Consider the following 24,860-nt stretch of genomic DNA (forward strand, 5'->3'; position numbering starts at 1 on the left):
CTGAAAATATAGCACACGCTCTCCACTTACGAAACTTTTCCTTTGATTTTCCTCAAATGTCACTGCTTAAAGTCTGAAATTTTAGCTGTCTGATCTGGCAATAAGTAGCTTTCAAAGCCAAACGAAAATATCTCAGAAGTTGGGGCACTTTTAGTTCTTACTTGGTCTTCTAAGATGATCATACAAAACCAGACAGCATCTAGCCCTGAACTTTTCAAGGCATCAACCAGAGGATTCTGGAAGCCAGGACAGTACAGGCAATCTAATGTCTTGCACCATTTCTTCCTTAAGTGACCCGAATAACGACAGCCAGCAAGCAAGACTTCAGTACCTCAAGTTCTTCACTGTCTTTGGGCTTCTCCTCAGAGGTCTGTTTAACAAAGTCAGGAATAAGGATTTCCAGTGTAGCTCGAGCTGCAGAAAATTATTAAACATCTCGATTATGTTTATTTTAAACAATGATTCTAAGAAAAATCAGCAGAAAGGCGCACTCTAAGCAAGCCACACAACTCCCCTAGAAATATCCACTCATATTAGGGAACAACTTTACGGATAAGATGGACTCAGTATACAACAATAGTTTATATGTAAGTTAACATCTGAAGTTCCTTCATGATTTTCTATCCCAGTACATTGTTGAACCTAGGGTTATCAGACTAGTCTCTGCAACAGCCTTTATCCCTTTTACAAAAAAGATACTAGTGTGCCTTCCTCAGCTATTAACAAAATGATTCCTACTTACTATTGCAAATATGTCATCTTCAAAGCAGAAATGAAAACAGATAAACAATTCAGCAGTTGGTATTAAGAAAGAAAAAATGTTACCAGCTTTATTCTTGGCAAGTTTTTTGCTGCTGGCAGTTCCTGCCCCATAAGTTACGCCATCAATAATCACTGAGGCTCCAAAAGGTTCACTTGGGTTCTCTTTAAATGGAGAAGGAAAGAAAAAAGCTTTTCAGAACTCTCAGTGTAAAATACTCATCATGAACATGAAACACTACCACTATCAAGATTTGTTTTCTTCATTTTAACTTCAAGAGGGATGGAAATTGTTTACTATTCAGAAAGACTGAAGAATTGCTTACTCCAGTATATGAAAAACTATTAGTTTTCCATCAAAAGACCTCCCATCATGTACCTCATTCTTCCAAATGGGAGAACTTTTACATTTTAAGGGATAATTTGTAATCTGCTAGAATTTGGATGTTAATTCCAAAGTTTTTGCATCACTCGCACAGTGTAAATAAAAGAGCTACACATTCCAATACTGAAAACTCAGTTACATTATATAATTCATGTATAGGAATAAGGTAATTCTGAGTAATTATAGATTCCACACTGAACTAAGATGCCTGACTTGTAATTCCTTGGATGCTGACTGTAGGACTTAATCTTTTCAATCCTGCTGCTGAAAAAGGTGTAATTTTTATCTTCCTCATAAGGTGCTCCTCACAAAAATCCAGCAAAAGCAAAAATGCAAGGAACATGTGCTATAGCACTTCATAAAGCAATCTCAAATGCAGCTAGATTAGCCAATCTGACTGACGTTTACAGAAAACAAAATCCCAACATTAATTTGATTCCAGTTATATTTGCTACATATGCAAAATTTTTAGATTCTTGATTAAGCATCAGATGCCCCCATAGTATCTAGCCAAAATAAAATTATCCCCGAGTTTCTGTTTTTCTGAGTGCTAGCATCACTTACACCATCTCAGTACAGCATAAATCAGGAACTACCAAACTACCTCTCACACCACTGTCCGAACAAAATTAAAAGCTGTTTAAAAACAGATATCCATCCAGTATTTCACACAAATCCCACACTAATCATGGAACAACACAGAGATCCCACACTACTCATGGAGCAACACAGCCTTCAGTAACTCTAAGTTACACCACTATTTCCATTCTTCTAATACCATGAGCAACATTAGTCAACATTTATAGCAAATCAGTTCCTACCAACTGCATATGAAAATTTTGCAATCTGTACCTTACTAGTAATGTCTCCACTAATTATAATTATATCAACGACCTTACAGAACAGTCATAAAAAGACAGACAGTCTACATAGCCACTTCTGGTTTCCATTTCAATTTTTAACATCAATTTATATATACACAGTTCTCTTCGGATGACCAGATTTAAATATGAACCTCCACAACATAAACTTAACATACAGTAAATTGAACAGTTGAAGGATCTACATATCTAAAAACAAAATACTGCATTTTTTGTTAATTGGAAGGAAACCAGAACAGAACAAAACCACAAAAATAACTCAAATTATTGCAACTTTAGAGAAGGTACATATGTGTTTGCAGAAATCGTTCAAATTAACAGCTTCATACATACTCTTCTTCAGAAACTATTTGGGTTTAGTATTTAACTTCCTTTTTTTTTCCTCCCCAGGATTCTGATGATTCACTAAAACAATGTGTGCTTTACGATTGGATTTTCTGGACTTCAATAAGAAAATTAAGCAAATATTAATTGTGCAGAGTCAGCAAAACTGTAATTGCCCATATTTCACTGATGTGTCCTCTTAGATGCAAATGAGTTACTCAGATCAATTTTCACCTAGGCATAGTTTTTAAAGTGAAAAAAACATACTGTTATTTTAAATATAAGACCACTCTTATCCACAAAAGCCGTATTTAAGGTACAGAAAATTTTTCCTAGCTACAACCTGACTCAAAACACTTTGAAGACATTGCATATGAAGAATGTCCACAGTTTGATTTTTTTTTTTCCCTTTAAATATCCAAGCACAAGATACGTCCTTCAAAACAGCACATGGTCAATTAAAAAACTTAACAGACTTACCACATTCAAAGAAATTGTAAACAGGGCGAACCTTTAGGACTCGTTGCATATATTCATGCAGTATGCAAACTTCAGATTTCCCATTGGGATTAATGACAAATTCTAAAAAACAAAACAAAACAAAAAAAAAAAAAAGAGGAGGAGGGAAGTCAGCAAGTCAGCTAAGTAGTTCCAGTCTTTAAAAGACAATTTCTACTACAAATAAATTACAAGCTCCAAGTGACAAGTGCCAACTCAAATTACATGCAATGCTGTTGAATCAGACATGGATAACTATGACCTCAAAGTCCATTTTCTCTGAAAAAGTATTGAAAAATAAGTCAGAAGTATCTACCAACAACTGGAAGTGAGCTAATTATGAGTTAAGTCAAATATTCTATGTTCAATATTTGCAGTCCCCTAGCCACAGCTACACACAGCATTTCTGGCAGCTAACACTAATTAGAAAAGCTCTAATTTGCTCCTAAACACATGCATCTTTCCTTCTAACAACAGACATAGAGACTTCAAATCCACAAACCAGATTCACTCAGGTTTTTTTCTCCGTGGAATCCTGATCAGCAAGCCACAGATCAGGTCACTTCCCCTTCTTACCCTGAATGTGCTCTTTTGATTTGAAAGATACTTTTTTTTTTTTTTTCCTTGCAACACTACTGTTAGTCAAGAGCACAAACACTGCCTCAGCAGACAGTATGGGAGAAAAAGTGAAGATTTAGATAGATAAAGCACAAGTAAGTCTTTGATTTAGTTTCAATGTGACTCTAAAACTAGAGTTTAAGATAAAGTGTACTAACTAAAAATTCAACCACACCTCTCTGTAATGGAATGGTCTTAAGTTTTAATTCTGATAAAAAGAAACCCAGAAACATGACAATGTACAAAACAAGAACAAAACCCAAACTGCAGGTCTATCAACATTTTAGTATTTAAACACATTATTATGGCTACACAGCTAACACAGAGAACATCTAATTCCCCCAGCTTCTCATCATATATGATACCCCCTCTTCACACCACAGTACACAACTGCACACACAGTTCTTTAACTGCATGTATCCAACTGCTTTAATTTTGTATTTTTAATTGTAGGTTTTAACCTGGATCGACCTGGCATTTGTAACCAGTCCCTAGTTTGGAATCAGAACTGAGAAGGCAGCAGCACTGAGTGACTAGGCAGAAGGGTTTTCAGTAACAACCAACAGTAACAAGTAACTGAAGGTAGTAACCAGTTACCAGAACTGCAACCTTAAACAAAAATCCTTTCATTTAGAAATTATTTTTAGTATGAAGTATATTTTGACAGTATTTTTCCTTTACTATGTGATATAATGGATTCAAGAATTCTAGAACAAGAAGAAAGCGGACCTATAACAGGATTTTTTTTTTTTTTTTCAAGTTTAGAACTGTAATTAGTCTTTGATATAGGATATTTGAACTACAGGCAGACAAACCTTTCTTCGTAGGTGCATCTTGCACAGACAAGGTAATGAGTTTCTGATTAGCAGGCAGAATAGGCCGCTCGGATTCTGCCTGCTTCCGCTTCATCTCACGATTGAATTGCCGTCTCTCAGCCCAGGTTCTGAATTTTTTTACGGTAACTTGTTCAAAGTCAAAACGCTTTTCAAGATAGCGTCTAAAATCTTCCAGATCTAAGAAACACAAGCAAGTTACTCTCCCTACTTTACCAGTGAGTAAGTATTCAATTCACTACTTCCAGTGGTTTAAACATATTATAATTTTTTGGTTTAGACTAGGAGCAAAAGTCACACACCCAAGGTGGTTAAGATGCTATTTTATACTAACAGAACTAATCACAAGCTTTCCTGTTACTGGGTAAAATGCAAAACATTTGTGCAAACTAGAAAACAACACCAAAAAAGAGCATTTTATTCTGTCACTTGAAGATTTTAGTAAACCCTAAACATCATAATACACAATTTGTAACAAAACACTAGTAATTGTTCTGCTTCATCACCTATTCACCTTCTCATTACCTGAAGCAAGATAAACAGTAATTATGCTATTAGCCTCAACTTCCCAAAGCCAACACTGCCTATTGATACCTATTTATTACACAGTGTACCATAAAACACTATGTAACGATGCTCCCTGAATATCTGCTGGCCTCTAAACAGACTTTAACACATCCGTTTACATAGAGAGTACTTAAAGACTGCCCCCCTTGAAGTACAGCTGCTTCTCCTTTATAGGATATTTCTGCAGATCTAATCCCCAAAAATAGAGTAGCATCCCAAGATGTAAACAAAGAAAAGTAAGCTGCTGGTATTGTTTCCTTCCACAAGGAATTCCAAATGCAAGTCACGCTTATACTTGATCACTCAGTATTTTTTTCAGTAATACAGATCAGATCCTATTTAAAGAGAGAGATAGACAGGTGAACTTCATGTAGAAAATAAGTGCTTACTAGCTGTAGTTTTGCTGCTAAATATTGATTTTTATTTTATTTTTTAAAAAAATCTTTTGGCATGGTTTTTGGACTGAACAGGACACATGTAATGACAAGTTTTATGTTTGAACACTACAAAGATAAGCGGTAGCCATTATCAGTATTCTGAGCAGCAGTAATTTACATGGGTGGTACTCTCAGGTATGTAGTTGGTCTAAGCGGCACACGAGCTTTCTCTCCAAGTTCCTCTGAGTTTGGCAGTAATTTTGGCATGACTTCTTTAGGCAGCTTTTTATGTAAAAGCTATCAGATATGAATAAAATAATGAAGCACCACACACCTTTGCATGAGTGCAATTATATCTGTATGACTTATTCTGCTAGACTTGTGCAAATAAGTAAATTAACTGCACCATCTATCCTATGAGATCATACTGAAAATACATGTAATTCAGCCAATATAGAGACTGTGTAGAAAAGCCTATTTAAAGAAGTCACACAAACACACTTCATAACATTAATTCATATGTACACATTGACTTAATTGTTTCTTAAACTGAGAAAAAGTCTACAGGCCTAAACTTCCAAAATTTACACGTTTTTGTGTCAAACCTTTGGACATGGACTGTCAAGCCTTCAGTGAAAACCTCTACCGTATGTTTCTTTTCCTGTTAATAACAAAATTGATTTCTAATACCAGATCTATTTCTCCTGATCTCTGCATACAAAAAAACTGTACAGAAAGACAACTGACCACTCTATCTCAGGCAAGATATTAATCAGTTACCGGGTCTGGAATAAAGTATATGTATCCCAAATGCCACTGCCCCAACTCCAGGCAAGAAAAGACTCCACTTTCCATACATACCTACAGATTCATCTTTACATACTTCAACTTTGGCCTTAACTTGTCCTAAGGCTCCTTGTGCTGCATCTCCCCCTGAGGGGTCTTTGTCATCTAAAGGCCCAGAATCAGCAGCAGTAGAATCTGGTTCTTCTGTTTGGCAGTCCAACTCTGAAGATTTATCTAAGTGCTTTACAGGTGATACTTCCCCATTTGGAGTTATGTCATTGTTTTGTTCCCTTTCCTCATTTTCCTTCATTTTTTTGTAATGCAAGCAGGGAATGCTACTAAGGGGAGGATCATGTTTCTGCAAATATAAAATAGCACAGAAGGTTTCAGTACCTCAAGGCCACCAAAAGCAAAACTCAAAAAAAGAGAAGATGTAATCAAGATTGAAGTTACTTTTATTTAGTCTAGGCTCAAGCTTCTCTTTGGTCACCAATCTTATTCTACTCAAGATCTGAGCATGTCCACTCCTATGGTATCCTGGTATTGTGTAACATTGATCCTAACCTTCAAAGTGCATTCGCTGTTTTAGATCCAAACTATATTCTGTTTAAATACATGCAAATACTACATGCTTTCACAAAATCCATTATCTTGGGGTTTACGCTCATGACATTAAATCAAGTTTCTGCAGATTCCTTGGGTTCATGAATGTCACATGCTTACTTCAGTAAGCATGGACCATAAGCCACAGCTCAGGCTAGTTTATAGCTACAAATAAATTATATTTCCTGGTGGGGTAAAACCAACATTTTGCAGTCACATGATAAACAAATGAAAGCACCTAACAAGACCATCTCCATCACTTTAACTGCCAAAATTTGTTGCAAAAACAGAACAACAAAACACTTTAAGAAAAATTATATCGTATTTTCAGCAACAGAGGAGTTTATTTTTCAAGTACCTTAATCCTAACAATGGAAAGAAGCCTGCTGAAGTGGAAAAATATTCAACTGTTTGCAGGAACATATCTGGTTTTTAAATCTCAGTAAATATTTAAGTAATTGACAGCTCTCACCCTTATGCTTCCTGTTCCCAAGAAATAAGGTCTAGACCAGGTAACGACTCTAGATTCTCTGTGCAGATATACAGGAATGCCCGAGTTATGGAATGTCATGATCCATCCATCTGGCAAAGGTTCTGTAGGAGGGCGGCCACGACCTTTAAAGCAAAGAATGGCTTTAAACTTGGACAGACTGCTTAGAAGAACAGAAAAAGAATCAAGGGTGGGTTTTTTTAATTGTTTTTTTCTGTCTCAAATGATAAAATGACACTGAAACAAGATGAAAAAAGTTTTGTAGAAAGATTTTGTTTTAATAAAAAGGCATATGCTTCAATACATATTAAATCCTGCAAAGTTACAGATTCTATTGTTTTCAACTGAAAAGCAATTGCAGCACTAATTTTTATACAGACCGATTTGTTCATTTCACCAGTGAATTTTCCCTTCTCTTTAGTCTTCCTTATGTGTTTATATTGTTATAAGCAGCACTATATTTAGTGGAAAAGTTTTACTTGCTTTTGAAACAACCAAGTTTTTCATTAAAAATTTTTGCACTTGACACTCAGGGATCAATTTGCGATGAGACACCCCTAGACCCACAGACCCAAACAGCCGGCAATGTCTTCGACTGTAAGCTAAGGCTTTCCTGTTATATTTTCCAGCCTAAGCACAATACAAACCAGGATCAAGCCTACAAGTCTTTACATACTTAGGTATCTTAGCTGTCACAAACATTACTTCTTCCAGAACACAAGACTGAAATTGAGTACAATAAGCCAACATGAAGAATCACATAGCAAAAGAAACAGTATTACAGTAAAACGTTTATGCTCACACTCAAGTTAGTAATACGTGGCCCCACTCCTTTCTACTCCAAAAATCAGAGAATGATCTCACTCCTCTCTCCACCAGGAATCACAGAAAAGGCTCAGCTAGGAGCTTCCTGGCAATCCTGTGTTAGTATAAAGTTTTGGAGGGAAAAACTGTTTGGTTTCTTATTTCAGAATATAGTGAAGATGTAAAATACACCCCCTAGAGTACGTTCAAATTTTAGTTCTAATTCAGACTATTCTCAGTTATGTTCTTCTGGACTGGTAACACATTCTCAGCTCCTCTTTACTAGTAGTTTGTAACATTTACATGACAAAACTGGATAAATGTAAGCCACTGACTTTCCTAATGATTTTTAGCCTAGTATTGCATGCATAAAAACTTCATGTACAGCAATTTCAACAACAGGAGTTATATAAATAAAGTAGGAAGAAGTCCACAATGACCACAGTCATCAGCTGTCATCATACATGGTACTGAAGACAAAAAAGCCCAGAATGTCTTTGTCTACCTCCCCACCACTGAGGTGACATGCTTCATAATTTTCCACAAATCCACAGACTAAAATACATATTCATACTACATACAACAGATTAAGATCAAAAACACTCTCCAAAAATCACCTTCCCTGTTCAGGAACATGAAAAATCATCCTATACTAAGAAGCCCTCAAACAATAACATCCTGTAACATATTATTTCACAAGAATTGCTATCTAAATTTTGCTTGCTGATATACTTTTGTTCATAGATGTAAGCCACACAAAAAAGTTTATACATGAACATTAACTTACTTTTAAGTACAGTTTTAATTTTGGTCATCATTGGCTGCACACTTGTTTCTCCATCAGACTGGTGATCACTTTCACCACCATATTTCTCATTTTCTAGTCTCCTTGTTTTGGGTGCTCGAAGACCCTCTTCCAGCAGAGCATCCACATCATTATCAAAGTCATCCTGAAAGAGACTTCATCAGACACTATCCTTCTGGGTCCACTAACCTCCCTTTCCCCTTGCAAAGAAAAAAAGTATACATTTTCTCTGAGTACTTCCATACAGAGAGAAACTAGAAATTTCCAATGATTCCAGTAAAAAGACTGAAAAATAAGAAGATAAGTTTTTGTGAGAACTGATATTTTCACAATAAAATGAGCTGCAATCGTGTAAGAGGCCTTTTAAATATTGTTTTTAAAAACAAGACTATAGAAGCTGCCACACAACTGAGAAGTTTGACGAAGATGATTTATAAGTTTTCAGCAAAGTTCTGTCTCTGAAAATTCTGTATTTTTGACTCAAGTACTGTACATTTCTAGAAGAGACTGCTTCAGTGAACATTATTTTTGTCTAGTCACTTAGAAACCTCTTGCCCACCAAAAACCTCTGGACTTACTTACCTCATACGAGTAATTCAAGGTTTCTTCATCCACTTTATCTCTTTGAACGATTGCTTTAGATGTGAACCCTCCTCCTTCTTCATCTATTTCCATCAAATTGTCGGTAAAATCTTCTAGCTCATCCAGAACTGCATATTCCACTCTCTTTTCCTGATCAATATCATTTTCATCATCCTTCTTGTCATCATTTTCACCCCCTATTCCTACAGCTTTACCATTACTACCACCAAAAGGACAAACATGCAAATCCCCATTGACAGTATTAATACCAAAATCTGTATCTGCCTTATAATCCTGCTCAACTCCAGTGTACAGAACTTTCCTATCTTTGCTTTTGCAGCTTTCTGTAAAACTAACACTAATCTTTACATCTTTAAGTAACTTAAGATCTGGGGTGAACTTTCGAACTGAAGGTGCATGACGAGCAGTTCTTGGGCTTTGGTCACTATTGTTAGGGTCTATTATAAGACGACTTTTGTAGCAGGCAGATCCCTTTGTGAGAAGCTGTGTTCTGCAGATACTGTGCGTGTCCCCAGCAGGGGTATCTGACTGTCCATCACCACCAGAGCCAACGTCCATTACCTCTGCGTCACTGGACGTTTGCAGGGGAGGTGGTGGAGGCTGTTCATTAGGCGGCAGAGGTGGGGGACAAGTATGATTCTCCACATTCATTTCTCTTGCAGGTTCTTTAGGGAGGGGTGGTACATTTTCATATTTCTCCATTTTTAAAACTACTGTTTTAAAAAAACAATGTTTCAATAAATGTTTATATCTATATTCCTAACATGCATAAGTCCATCAAGATTGGTTTATCATGTTCTATTCAATATGCAACACTGATGATTCAGTTAAGCTGACTACATTGTTCTTTTCATTAATGTAGACAGCTTTCAGAATCACTGTCTCAATTATTGGAAATCACAATGCATTCAGCTTAAGTAGCTGAAGACTAAGACTGCATCTTCACTGGACAAGCAGGTCTCCCTTTCTTCTTTCAACCTACAGGAAGAAGAAAAAAAAAAAAAAAAAAGATCTTTGTCACAGGAAAAAAAAATTGAAATAGTATCCTGGGCAAAATGTCACTCCTTTCATCATAAATTTCAAGTAGGAGTGACATTTTTACAGTGAAAAAAGCAGGGTATCTTGATACTGTCATGAATGAGGCTGAAATTAGATTGGGTTTACTGCTTGATCTGTACAAGAATTTGCTAACACATAGCTACCTGTGTAATTTGTTGACTATCTCTGCAGGCAGGACATTAAGTATAGCATTTGTATGGACCAGACTAAAAACTGTGTATTTTGGGGGGATTCTCCCACTATTTAAAAATAACCTGGTGTTCAAACCATACTTACCCACACAGCAGAAAGGGTAATTAGCTTACAGTTTAAGACAATCTGCAAAACCAACAAAATTTTAATAACTATGGTCTTAAACTTTCAAAAAGCCACGTGTCTTACAAATTACTACTTTTGAAGTCTCACTGGAAGTTTTAACAGGACTCATAATTTAGTAAAAACTCACACAATATGACTCTCTAGATAACCAGCTATTAGACATCTGATCTTATATTCTATACTACTATGGGACTATATATTTGTTATGCTTGAGGAATTCAGGTTCAGATGCATCAGCCTTAAAGCTCAAATTAATTCTGGAAGGCATTTAGAAGCCATTGTTTTCAGTAATGTAACCTGACAAAAATGTTCAATCACTCTAGGAAATTTTACAGGGGGGGGGGGGGGGGGGGTGTGTTTCAGGTTTGTTTGTTTTTTACATTAAATGGGTTCTTTCTACCACATCTACGATGCTATTTTTGTTATCTGTGCAGGACTATAAGCACCTGGGGAAACGAAGCATCATTTCTTACCTGCTGTTTTGGTTTCTCTAAGTCCCTTCAGGCCACCCCAAACTGGGTTTAAATCTTCCTACCAGCTAGATATAAAGCGGTGTTAACTCTGCCCAAGACAGCCAGCTGGCTGAATCTGCCCTGTTCAAAAGTATTTCCAGGTAGTAGAGAAAGTCTATCCAAGTATTCTAGAAAGATAAGCTCTGAGTCCTTCACGATGCTATATAACATTTGAAAGCAACAGGGCAGAACGTCTGGGTTGTTATGAGGGACTTACAGAAGCCAAATATAACTCTCTAATGTATCTCTATGCCAGCCCACACAGAACAAACCAACAGCAATAACCAAACACCAACTGGGGCAAGGCAGGAAGCCGGGAATCAGGAGTTAACAATGGGATTAATTAAAATTCAACAGCATACAGAACTACCTACCTGGAAGCTGGAAGAAAGCAAAATGTACAACAGAGCACACTCTTATTTTAACGATTTGGCAATAAAGAAAGTTTGCTGGGATAGCAGAACAGTTCATATTTTGTGGTGGGTTGTTTTTTTTAAATATAGTCAAAACTGTGACACATTTAATACACTGATCTTGACATGCATTGTAGAATTATTAAGGAAAAGGACTCAATTTTGATAAAAGATCTAAAATAATCCCATCTTCTCTGATACAAACCTATTACTTTCCAGAAAGAAAAACAGCTCATTCACCAGTAAAACAACCAGTTCTATATATTTAATCCCATTCCATCCTACAAGATTATCATAAAATCACCCAAGCAGTAATCAATTCCTCCTTCTTTCAACAGGTTCTGAAACACCTAAGGTTACATAGAACACTTCTAGAAATATAGCTGTCTAGTAACCTTGCCCTTTCCTCCTCTTCAGATTAAAAAAGAAGTTCTTCATAATAAATCATTCATGTCTTCACTGTTAATTAATCTTCACTGTTAAATAATCGAAAGTCACAGCACAGGTTCAGTAAATCCTGAAAACTAAATGCTTAAGTAATCTAATTCTTCTAGCTTAGAGTCTTTAGAAGACTCTTGAAAAGAGCAAAAATAAGTAATTTACACAGAAATGAAATACTGAAATATGTATTATAGAATTTGAAAGAGCACTACCTTCCTGTATGATCAAGGAGCTACCCAGTCCAACTAGAAAGACTATTTTTGATAAATCATAAGATATGATCGTGAATGCAGTTTCCATATCCCTGGTACACGTCCTGCTCCTACACTGGAGTGTTTTAACACCACCAATGTCAAAACACAAGAAATTAATCTTTACCTGCTAGCTTTGGGAGTTCACTGGTACTACACCTCCAATCTTTGCAGAAAAAGATGTCTTGTTATTCTATTCAAGTATTATTAACAATGAAATTTTTGTTGTCTTCCCCTTCTTGTTGGCCTTGAAATAATGAATAGCATACCAAATCACTGCCAGGGATTGTCTACTACTCATTCCACATACCGTAGCCAGAACAAGTACTAGACCAAGATGAGTTTAAACTAGTTTTTGCACTTCTAGCCATAAACCTGCCACATCCCTAGGGGAAGATAACAGTCTGGCAGCTCTACAGTTACAGTGGGCTACAATACCTTCCTATAAACTACAAAAAAACAGGGAGAAAGAGTAAAACAGGTCCAATTCCTATCTACTTTCTTGCCAGCTGATGCACAATATGCCCTTTATATCAGGGACTGGGAAAAAAAACCCACAACAAAACCAATAAAGATTTTCCCGTAGATATCAGGTATTGTAAAAGAAAGACAGAAAGGATGAGACCTAAAAGGATGTGTCACATGAGCCTGTAGGTTAAAAACAGCCAAACAGACCTTAGATCAGGGGAACTCAGCCACCACATATAAAAACAGACTTAGCATATGAGGTTATGCAGTATTAGAATACAACATAAGTTAGTCTGCCTATTGTCATCCTCAATTAATTTGCCATGAAAGAACAGATTTTATTCTCCAAGACTCCACCAAGTTCCATTGACAGTTTCCATGAAGACTCCCTAAAAAGATATGGAATGCCACTGACAGCTGCAACAGCCAATACAAAACACTGAAGGGTCTCTGGATGAACTGCTGAAAATATGAATGCACAGCTCATGTTCTGCACGTCACCAGTGTATGGAAATTTCACATTTTTAAATCGCTTGATCTTAATTTAGCAGCTAATTTGAAAAAGTTTCATGTCACAAAGTAAACTCAGAGAAACATACGTTGTAGACATCTAAATGTAATGTAGCAAACTGTGCAGGTCCCAACAAAAGCAGCATCTTGTCTTGGCTGTCTTACAGATATTCTTTGAAGGCAGAAATAAAAAAACCCAAACACCGACTTTGTTTAATAAGTACCACTACCTATTCCTGCAATCAGAACAGGGTGGGGGGAGGGATATGGGGAGAAGTACAGAGAAAACGGTGTATCTCTTCAGGAGAGGATAAAACCAGAATCTTAACATTGTAATCAGCACTGCTCAAACTCAAAGAACTGCCTTCACTGTATAGCACGTCAGCAGCCTTACAAGTCTGTTCAATGAAAAACATATTTTCTTCATGAATACCTGTAGCAGCAGTCAGGTACAAGGCACAGCATACCACAGAGTTTCTTTTAAAAACTGGATTCCTTGTCAGAAAATGCTTACTTCACATTCAGTGGACCCCAAAAGGAAGAGTGGCCCAGAGCAAACTCTCCTTATTTGCTATGCAAATAAGAAGCCCTCCTCTAGCTCCAAATGGCAACTTTGTAGAGCAGAATTTATGAGGTATCGATCATGCTTAAAGATCCACTCAGCTTTAACCCTTGTCAATGTAATTCATCGCTCACAATCATCTACCTTTTTATTAGACTTATACCTACTGTATCTTTTTGATACATACAGTCCTATAAATAAGTTAATCCTTTTTTATCATCAACGACTAAAAAAACCCCAAACTGAAAAGAATGTATTTTCTTTAAACCAGAACAGGAAATCTCAAAAGAAAAATATTCTGTAAATTAACTACTACAGATAAGAACTCATTTCTCTCCCAATTATCAGCTTTAGAATAGAAAGATTCTGAAGGAAACAACCAGTCTGTCTAAGTTATCATGGTAGTTTAAGAAAATGTAGCCAAAGCCCAACCACAAAATTATCAGTGGCAAATACAGACAAGGCTAAAGAACTTCTCTAGTTCATAAGACTTCATCTCATTTCAGAATCAGCAGAGTACGTAATTTTGGAAAGGCACCCTCAGAAATGGCAATGCAATTGGTGCTTTTATAGCTTGACCAGTTTTCTGGCAGGGTTTACATGGTTTCAGTTCATTAGTTTTTTAAAAAATATCTGCAAATCAGAGACTAGAAAGGAGAAAAAAAAAATCTTCCTTTTATATCACAAATAACTTCTTCCTTGTAAAGAAAACGACAGACATAAGGAACCAAATCCCCCTCATTCTCTAGAAAAGCAAAGATAATCAAAAGATGCCCGAAAGAACTAATGGCCTAACTCCTCATCCAGAATTAAAACCAGGAACCCTTAAATTTAATTACCTAAACAGAAGAGAGAAGACGTATGCTCACAAAAGAAAAGTTTGAGATGTTAGCATTAGATCTTTAACTCACAGCCTAAGGGAGTAAATTGAATGGGTTCACACGGCAAACCCTCAATCCCAGTTTATGAGGGAGTGATGTCTGGATATTAGAGGGCCCACGCTCTCAGCGGGCAAATAGAATTTACAGATAAACCCAAAGCCTAAGGAAAAGAGGTGCAAAAGACAGAACTCTATTTTTCCATCCCCAAACCGTGAAGTTAGCGGAATAAACCTTTTAGAGTTTGAACGGGATAATTTAGAGAAAGATATACCTGTACTTCACTATTAATAGAAAAAACACATGAAGAAGAATCCTGAGTTACGGACAGACACACCACCTTATCTTCACCGCCGCAACCAGAATTAAAAAAAAAAATGAAAACGAACGGGCGTCCGCACACACGTTGGTGAAAGGCTGCCATTTCTTCCTAACTTTGCACAGGAGGCGAGACGTGCTCTTCTGCCCTGTATAAACGGATGCGTCCAGCGGAAATTCTCCCTCTCACCCTCCCTTTACCCTAAGGCACACAAACGTACTGAGACACGACGCAGGGTAGAAACTCACGGCGGAGTTGATACTCCCCATCACCCCACTGACAAGGAGGTGCGCGGACGGTGGAAAGACATGGCGTTTCCTTTGCTTCTACTACCCTGAATGCAATTCTACGGCGGGAGCGAGTTAGGGAGGTGGCTGGGAGCGGTAAACAAAAAAACACCAACACCACCCCCCACCAAAAAAAAAAAAATCTAAACAAAACAGAACACCAGCTCTGAGGAAAGGACGCTCCAGCCGGGGAAGCGCCGCATGGCAACACCCGCTGGGGAGGGCAGCCCCCTGCCCGCTGAGCGACAGGACGTCGGTGCATTCGCCTCCGCTGATCGGGAAAAAGCTCGTCACGGCTCCCCGCCAGCGGCGCCGGGGGGCCCAGCCCTACAGGCGGCGAGGAGCGCGGCGGGCCGGACGGCTCCCGCAGGCGCCGCGGCCTGTGGGGACGGAGGGGTTACTGCCCGCGCGGCGGCGATTGGGCGGCGCAGGCCCACTCGTGCACGCCCTCCCCGACACCCCACGGGGCCAGCACCCACCTGAGCCATCCCCGGGGGCCCTGCCGCTCCTCCGCGAGTGGGGCGGGGGGAGGGCGAGCTCGGCCGCTTCACGAAAACCGTCCCCCACTCCGCGCCGCTGCCGCCATCTTTAAACGCCTGCTCCGAGCCGCTCCAGTCCCCGCAGGCGGGACTCCGGGGCTCGCCAAGCCAATTGCCTTCCCAGTCGCTTCTGTCACGGATTTGAAATCTCGGTAACTATTGGTGAACTCCCTGGCATGTTAACCCACTCCGCCAATAGAGGCGCGAAAGGCATACGCCCTCACAGCACCAGGCCAATGAGAGGGAGGCAGGGGCGGGCCCGAGGCGGCGGGAGGGCGCGGCCCGCCATGACGGGGGGAGCAGCGCCGGGCGGAGGCGGGCTCCTTTGTCTCGTGCCCGGGGCAGCCGCCGCCGCGGGCGCCTGTCCTCGGGGGGGCTCCGGGCCGGGCACAGGGCCGCTGCCACCGCGCTGGCTCCAGGGCAGCCCAGCCGAGGGAGGAATCCTCGGCAGCAAGGAGCGGTGCCGAAGGAGGTCGTTAAGGGCGGCCGCTGAGGCGAGCGGGCAGGGCAGCCCCGGTGTCGCTGAGGGCCCGCCACTTGCCTGGCCGCTGGGGCACGGTCTCTGGGTTCATCGCATCCAAAATAGCGTACCGAGGCTCCTCACCCCGCCGGTGCAGGCGCGCCCGACCTTCGCTGCGAGAGGGGAACGCAGAGCCGCTATTCGCGGGGACGGTGCCCGGGCTCTGAGCTGCCCCCGCCTCGTACCGGCGCCGGGAGTCACCCTGCGAGGGCTGCGACGGGACTGCACGCCGCCGCGGCGGGTACAGCACGTACCGGGGGCGCTCCTTACACTTGGAAGGCGATTAAGAGACTTGTCCGGAGCGGGATTCTTACCACGTTCATCTGTTGTAATAGTGTGAGATTCGATAATCGAGGGGTACGGCCGATTCTTAAGGCTAGTTGTCCTTTCACTTCAGCTGCTCTTAAATTAGAAAAATACACAGAAGCAAGGGTTGTAGGAAGTTAATTGCCTTTCATCAGAGCAGATGGAAAGACTGATCAAGGCTTTTTCCCCCTTACACGAGCCAGCTTAAAAAAAAAAAAAAAAGCCACTTCTTCCTGCAAACACTGCTTTAAGCAGCACAGCTACAGCATTACCCCTTAAAAACTTACTTAAAAAGGATAAATCAAAGACATTTCATGCCATATATACTAAGCAGTTGACAGAATAAGCTCCAGTTTGGATTGTAGTGCTCAGACACAATTCCCAAATAATTACAGAAAACATCTTACACAATTTGTGTAAAATTACTTCTAAAGGGTTAATGAACATTTGCTGTTCTAATTCAGTCTGATACTTTTATCATTTGCTTTCCCCCTTGAAATAGAAAACTATAGTAGCTTTTAACTTAAACTACAGGGTTGCCTCTCTTGTCCTTCACTATCAAACCAATTTGCAGTCAACATCATGCACAAAATATGATGATGATATGTATTGGTTTAATCCCTGACAGTGTAATAGCATTTAACTGTGATAAATGTTTTTGTTTGCTTTCATATGCAATTTCAGGACATGAGAATTTTTTTCTAATATTTCACTCATGTCTGTGAGGGCCCCAATTACTGTCATGACAGATAACAGTAATATTTTAATAATATTTTTAAATCATACTTTGAAGATCTCTGTTAGGCCTTTCATCTTTGTGTTTGTCTGACTAGACAAACAGATCTAATGATATGGTGGTAATTCATATGGACATAATGTCATGGTACTGTATCAACACATAATGATAAGGTTACTGAAACTGGTTTAAATCATTGCAAGCTACCCTCAAAAACTGAAAGCAGTTCCTAATTTTTAATTCCTCAAAACAAGCTTCTGCACTCAAGCCATTATTTTAGAGTGTTTTTTAAATTATGACTGGTTTTATTAATATTAAAACAAACCACTTCAGAAGGCATATTTAATAAATATCCATGGTTTGCAAAACATCCATTTACATCATGCTTCAACTTTCAAAGCTGAGGAAAAAAAAAATCACATCATTAAGTACAGAATTTGAGTTGATGTTGGCATTTACTGTAAGCTAGCTGTGTCACATCACCTCATAAATTGCTAACTTTGTGACAGGAAAAATTTGTCCCTTTCAAAAGGTATATGAAAATGTAAGTATCATGACTCATTTGCATCCAATTTATGTGACTGTATAACTGGAGTATTGCACACTTGAGAAAACAGGTTAAATTTTTTCTATCTACATAAACAGCAACATTTCAGTTAGGATCAGAAGAGGCACAAACACAGATTTTTTGCAGAGTTGGAGGAATTAAAATGCCTGCAGTGTTTTGAAAGTGAAAAAAATAACCAGAATGTTAGTTTTCCTACTGTATATCTTGTTTTCAGAGAATCATAACACTATGACTTAAAGCAATGATGCAACAGCTGATTCCAACACACTGACACTACATGGAAATATACTTACAGATTTTTATAAACAAAAGATTAACAATCCAGTAGCAAAACAATGGTTTCAAAATAGTATTAAAATCATGGTTAAATTTTTAACACACAAGGCCTGTGTGACCTCTGGAGAATGAAATCTCATCTGCTATGTCTGACAAGTTGCAAATTTACCTGAAAATTTTGATCACCTGGACTTCTGAGGAAAGACCTGTCAAGCATGCACAGAAATCTTATCTTTCATCCAGATTTCTGAATTAGAAGTGTGCAGGCCCCCCTGCACAGCGCAATCAGCATTTACAATCCCATCACGAACCATTGTTACCATCAACAAAAAAACAGTTTCTGAAAGGAGATTTTCATATACAAGACATAAGAAGGCTGGACAGAAACAATTGCTGTCAACACAAAATACATAAAACAAGCCTATAAGGAAAACAACTAGGAGCTTTGTAACAGAGTAAACAGCCTGCATTCATCGGAATGAAGATTAGGTGGAGCCAGTGTCTTGTTCATATTCTTAGTACAGTGTCAGTAACTGCAGCACATACTGCGCTGATCCAACAGTGAAAGCCACTGGAAGACAAATTTTGCTCAGTTTGCATTACTTTTATTTTGGTGAAATAAGTTGTTTTGCAACTTTTTACTTTTTTTTGGGGACTGGTAAACTGGCTGCATTATAATATTATTGTGTGTCTCTCTCCGCTGAAATCTGCTCTCCTCAACCTAACCTCTGTCAGTCATCACCTGACAGCCATGGAAAGATGTCAGAAGGACCTGACTAGCAAGCTCAGATCAGTTCTCTGATGACAGCAGAGGTGGTCGATTGCTACAGAGATAAAGCAGACACGCCCTTTGGCTCATTGGTACCATGGAATTTCTAATTTTGCACTTGGCATCCACGCAGATTTAAGGCAAACTAAACTGTGTTGACTATAGAAGCACAACTAACTTCTGGTTTTTCTGTTGAAACTTCAGCCAGTTGGTTACTTCTCTAAATTTCAGATTGTTGTTAGCATTTTGTGCTATATGGCAGGCATTTTTCTAAAGACAGTATTATTTTAGTGGGATACAATGACTAAGAGGTCAAATAAAAAGTAACAACTCCTCCCTGTTACAGCCTGCAAGTAATTTTCTGGTCCAGGTTTTCTTCCCACCTGAATTACTCTACCATTATATTAAAATATTTTATATATGAAATGTTCTTGTGATAAATGCATCTGGACACAACACTGGAGACCTGAATTCCTGCCTGCTATATACTCTGAGTGACCTTGCCAAGTCACTCTAACAATCAAATCCATTACCACTTTGGTGGAAAATTTACAAGGTGGATGCAGCTGCAGTTTAAATATGGGACATGTGGAATGGCACAGCTCTCTCCCTCTCATCTATCCTGGAAATTATGCATACTGTTCCATGCAGTTCTAACAGGCAGGAGGACAGGACAGCACTTAACTCCACATTCAATTATCTGCCCTTGACCAATTTGGTTTAATTAACCTCTTTTGGTTTGTTTTTTAAAAAAAAGATATTCCAAATTTGGATGAAAAGAAGATGCTGATTTTTATGTAACTAGGTGACCTTCACATTAGAAGCTGGACTGCACAAGTCACTCCTAAGTAACGTTCTCTGCAACTGCCAACTGGACCTGGGCTGGTGCTGTAGTACAGGGAGCGAAGCTGCCCTTCCTTGCTCTTGATACATAGAGCTTGCTGTAGGGCTGAAAATCCTGCATTCTTAAATACTCTCAATTTATCTGTGGAAATATTAGAGAAAAAATTAAACACCATCCATGTGGGACAGAATAGCCATCTTCATACTTTGCTTTCCATAGGTCCTTTCCTCCAAATAATTCAGAGCACTTTTCTAGAATAAATAATATTTATCTGCTATTTAGAAAGATAAACTTAATCGTAGAAGAAAGCAAAATCCTCTGAGCCAGCCTTGTGGCTGCTTTCAAGTCATGCATCTCTACCATATGCTACTGTCCAGTTGTTAAACTAACCCTGCAAGTCAGTCTTGGTTACTTTTCAAGAGCTACAGTAGTACTCCATTGACAACCACTACTTTAGACACTCTGGCTTTGCCCAAACTTCTCCAGCCAGTGACTTCTGTTGAGCAGCAGCTTTTCTTATGAGTTATGTTACATCAGTGGTTTAAATTCAAACCTGTGATAACAAAGCGTACTTTGCTGTTCCATAGGACTGCTGTGAACTGTTGCTCAATTCCTTAGCCAGGTCTACTATATATACTGCTGGTGGCACACAGACATGAATCAAGAGCATAATCTTTGGCTGCCAAAAATCCAAGTGTAGTTGCACTTATGCGAACAAACCCATAAATGTCAGTACCTTTGTTTTCCCCAACAGAGGCAAAATAAGTTATGCTTCTGAAAGCACAATTGTGCTGGTATGGCTGTTTTTTATGTAACTGCCATTCTGGGATTGCTTTGCCAGTCTAAACACATGCATATTATACCAAGAGAGTACTCAGACTTGACTGGCACAATATATTGCTAAAGAAAACAGAAAAATTTGCAACTGCCATATTGCAAGGATACGAATACAAGTCACATCTATCACAGGCTACATCTATAAGTAAAGCAGACCAACATAAGGAGATTTATACAGCAAAACAACTGGTGCTGAGTACTTAATCTCCGTGCTATGTGCATTTCAGACAGTTTTGCTTCAGGCTAAACCTATTACCTCTTGGAGTACACTTAGTGCATTCCTGAAGCACATCTACCATCCCTTCCATCTGAAAACAGTCTAGTTGCTGTGATCTGAAGTTGCCCTGAAATGTGAGCCAAAGCACAGTAAATAGGGACTATCAGAAAAATCATGTAAGGGCACTACTAATCAAAGTAAAGTACAAACGTAGACCCATCTGTAATTGAAAGGACAGTTAATTCCTCTCTAAATGCCAGCCATTCAAGTGAGATATCACAAACACTAGATGGGTAAAAGCATTTGACTAAGACCTTGGCTCCCTGGTTATTTCCAGTAGCTATTCAAGCAGAGCTAGTACAGGGAGAGAAAAAAACCTGTAGCTTTCTCATCCACCTTTTTCTTGGAAGAGCACATTCTTTCAACAAGAGGCAAAAGCCTCAATTATTGAATACTAATTATAATGTTGTACCACAAGAAGAGACACTATTGGCTCCACATATTCTCCAGTTTATTATTTAATCTATCTTAATTAATGTCTGAAAAGTGATGTGGTTTCCTCCACGGAACAGAAGCAATCAATGTGTTTACAGTCTGGTAATTTAGTGACCAGGGCTGGCTCCGTGCCTGTAAGAGCTGGCAAGTCAGATGAGATATCCCTTGAAAACACTTCCTCTGTCACCAGAGGCAAGCTTGTAAAGCACCTTATTGCATTACCACGCACTGTCATTCTCAGAGGCCACATAAAGAACAAGCTTATAAAATAAAGTTTCATAAAACCGGCCCAGTTCCAGAACATTCTACTGAGAATATTTAAGTATATAACGATTATCAAGAACGTGCTGAAGTCCCATTAATTCAGAGCAAGTTAAGTGCTCCTGTAAAGGCCACCTTATACATTTGTTTAAATTCTTAAGTTACTATTACATAATCATAATTGCTGAGACCAAGCATACAGTAGCATAAACTGTGTATCAATTTCATAGATAAAAATGTATTCTGCAGAAATTATTTTAATATCAATTAAATTACTTTGAAGTAAAGAAGTTTAAAACCCAAACTTATGTAATGGTATTTATCATCTGTGTGCAGGGTTTGTTCTGGTTTGAGGTTTTGGGTTTGGTGGGTTTTGGTTTGGTTGGTTCTGGCTGGGGTTTTTTGTTTGTTTATTTAAAATCAAAATACATCACTGAATGCCATTTTCAGCTCAAATTCTTCAGGAGAGACATCAGGACTTCACACGCATTTTTATAATGTTTTAAGAAAAATCAAAATTTTGCCTGTCAAGACAAATATTTTAATAATGCAAATACTACAGCTGTAATAAGTAATGTAATTATTCAGGCTGATATTTAGTAGACAAAGAAAGAAGACAAATCACAGAATGAGATGGAAGTGAAATGCATGCTGGAAAAGGTGCCATTTTAGTGACGATATTCAGAATATGGAGATTATTTCGGTTTACTTACCTGTTAAGCCCAATGCCTCCATTGAAGTCACTATCAAGTATTCTTCAACTTTGCAGTCCTACTTGCTGTTTATTTTAGCTTTCTGTTATAACCATTTTTTAAAACATACACTCTCTAGCAGTACACTATAGAACTCTAGGTAGATTAGCCTCTTTGGCATAGCTGAAAAGTTACATTAGGACAGATACTCCATTCTGTTTATGATTCTGAATTCTCCACCAATTCTTTGTAAATATATTTTTATATAGAATCTTCAGCACATCTTTTAATATAATAGATTTTCTTCATTGTATTCATTCTCTGCTAAATTAAGTATGTCCTTCTCCACTTAATTTCTCCAACTTCTGATCTATTTTTTGTTTGCATTTGTTTTTCTTCTTTTATCTTTCTAGTACAAAGACACAAAAATTTAACGTGAATCAGCAGAGAAATGGCATTTTCTCACTCATTTTGTATATGATAAATAGATTGTAATTCTTGCCTATCCTACTTAAATAAAAGTTTACATTAATTATTATTTTTATCCTTTGTTTATGATCCTAAGTTCAGTTTTATGTCTTCTGTTTTGAAAGATATGGTAAATTTGAGTACTTTGATAATGCTTTTTCATTCAGCTTCTAAGTTCTTGATACAGGATGTTCCAGAGATAGTTACTTTATATAGTCAGCATTTTCTTCATTCGATTCACCTGATCTTCTATTTCACAGCATGAGTCACACTGATGGGTTATGTAATTCTCAGTTTACTCTATTGTCTTTCCAGTTGATTACAATACAGATTCTATTTTCACCAAGTCAAAACCATTTCCTAAATCCTCAGAAGCTATCAACAAGACTTCTCTGCAGAAAATGAATCAGATGAAGAACATTAACAACGTTCTGTTACATGAACCTGAATGATATAAAACTAATTCCTAGTAGCTAATATTCCACATTAATAGGGATGCTTGCTAAGCCATAAAAGTATGTTAAGTTCAAGATAAATGTGATATGTAAGACGGTTTAATTATTGCCTTATTACGGCATAGTATTTCATCAATTCATTTTGAAATTACGTATTTCCTTATGATATTATGAAAACAGTGTTCCAAGTCTTATTGCTATTTTGTCTTACTACTTAGTTTGGCATATTTAATTTGTAACAGTAAATACCAGTTAAGCTTTGAACATACTGAGGACCTCCAAAGGCCTAACTCATTCTCTGGTCTGTTAAGAGTGTATTTATGAAAGCTACCGGTAACAGGGAGATGAGACAATTACATCTGCACCGCCATGTCCAGGTATGACAGAACAGTAAGGTAGTTCCAGTGTAACAAGAGTCGTGGGTCTGCCCAGGATCCAGACTTCCTCCACAGTGAACCTGGATTCTTGCCATCCATAGCATTTAGGGAGGCTCTGGCTTTTCACTAAGGGGGCACTGGTTTTGCTCTTTCCTTCCCATGATCCGTACTGTATCTCTGCTGCTATTATTTCAATTTTCGGGAGGGAACCTGAGCCCTTCAAAGTATTTTTAACATATATTTATCATTACACTAATTTTCAAGGTCCCTGATAATAACTTCTCTTGCCACAAACATTTGATGCAACCACTTAATTTCAAGACCAGTAATCCAGACCAAATGTATCAAGAATTGGCAGTGACAACTTCAGGGGCTCATGAGTTAACAGAGTTTTTTTTTTTGCAGACTTTGGGAATTCCCATAGATTTCATCTGGGTTGCCACCTTAACAAAGACAATACCAGTTGCTTGTCTTCTCAGACTGTCAGTTTGAAAAGGTCACTGCTTGTGAAGCTAAAACTAGCACTGAGATGGCTCCACTGTTTTATAGGCAAGAAGATGCCAGTCCCTCTTCAAGAGCTTGCTTGGCACATTCTGGTATTAAGTTTGAAGGATCCACTACAATGTGCAAGGGAGAAGGCAGATTCCAAGTACTCTGAGGTCATGGCAGGAAGAGGGATCCTCCAGGCATTATTTCAGACATTCAGTGTTTGAGAACCTTTCTGTTTTCTACCTGATCTTGCTGTACTTGTAGTGGAATCCAGCCAGGACTAATAACAAGACGACATTTGCTTTTGGGAGGGGAGGTGGTGGGCCTATATTGGTTGTCAGATGTTGGAGAGTACTTCAGAGCACTGATTACTATGACACTTGGTCTGGGAACATTCCAGTCAATATATTCTGCTTACTAACCTGAAAAACAAAGCAAAATGCCCCAAACTTGGATAACTAGCCTTGAAGAACTATTTTCCAATTTCTTACTGTGGTAAGACAAGTACAACTGTGCAACAGCATAGAATTTAAAAAAGCCAACACACACAATACAACACCCCCCGAAAAATACAGCACTCAAAATGTCAGAAATGGACTTAACTTAAAGCTCTTAATACCTCATGAAAGATTTTACTTCATCTTATCACACAAAGTTACA

At 38.5% G+C, this 24,860-nt stretch overlaps 1 protein-coding gene across 2 annotated transcripts in view; it reads right to left on the bottom strand.

The window, feature by feature from the left end:
• DGCR8 (DGCR8 microprocessor complex subunit) overlaps positions 1-15,932 on the bottom strand; it is a 28,151-nt gene extending 12,219 nt beyond the window's left edge. For both annotated transcript variants that reach the window (XM_074921253.1, XM_074921254.1), the window contains exons 1-9: positions 15,831-15,932; positions 9,313-10,311; positions 8,713-8,875; positions 7,104-7,246; positions 6,104-6,386; positions 4,281-4,478; positions 2,830-2,931; positions 826-924; positions 332-414 (exon numbers count right to left, since the gene is read on the bottom strand). In XM_074921253.1, the coding sequence (XP_074777354.1) occupies positions 332-414; positions 826-924; positions 2,830-2,931; positions 4,281-4,478; positions 6,104-6,386; positions 7,104-7,246; positions 8,713-8,875; positions 9,313-10,035 (1,794 nt within the window). In that variant the 5' untranslated portion in view covers positions 10,036-10,311; positions 15,831-15,932. The remainder of the gene's footprint in view (positions 1-331; positions 415-825; positions 925-2,829; positions 2,932-4,280; positions 4,479-6,103; positions 6,387-7,103; positions 7,247-8,712; positions 8,876-9,312; positions 10,312-15,830) is intronic.
• Between the last annotated feature and the right edge of the window lie 8,928 nt (positions 15,933-24,860).

This window comes from Athene noctua, chromosome 17, assembly GCF_965140245.1.
Source record: "Athene noctua chromosome 17, bAthNoc1.hap1.1, whole genome shotgun sequence".
In the NCBI taxonomy this organism is placed as follows: Eukaryota; Metazoa; Chordata; class Aves; order Strigiformes; family Strigidae; genus Athene; species Athene noctua.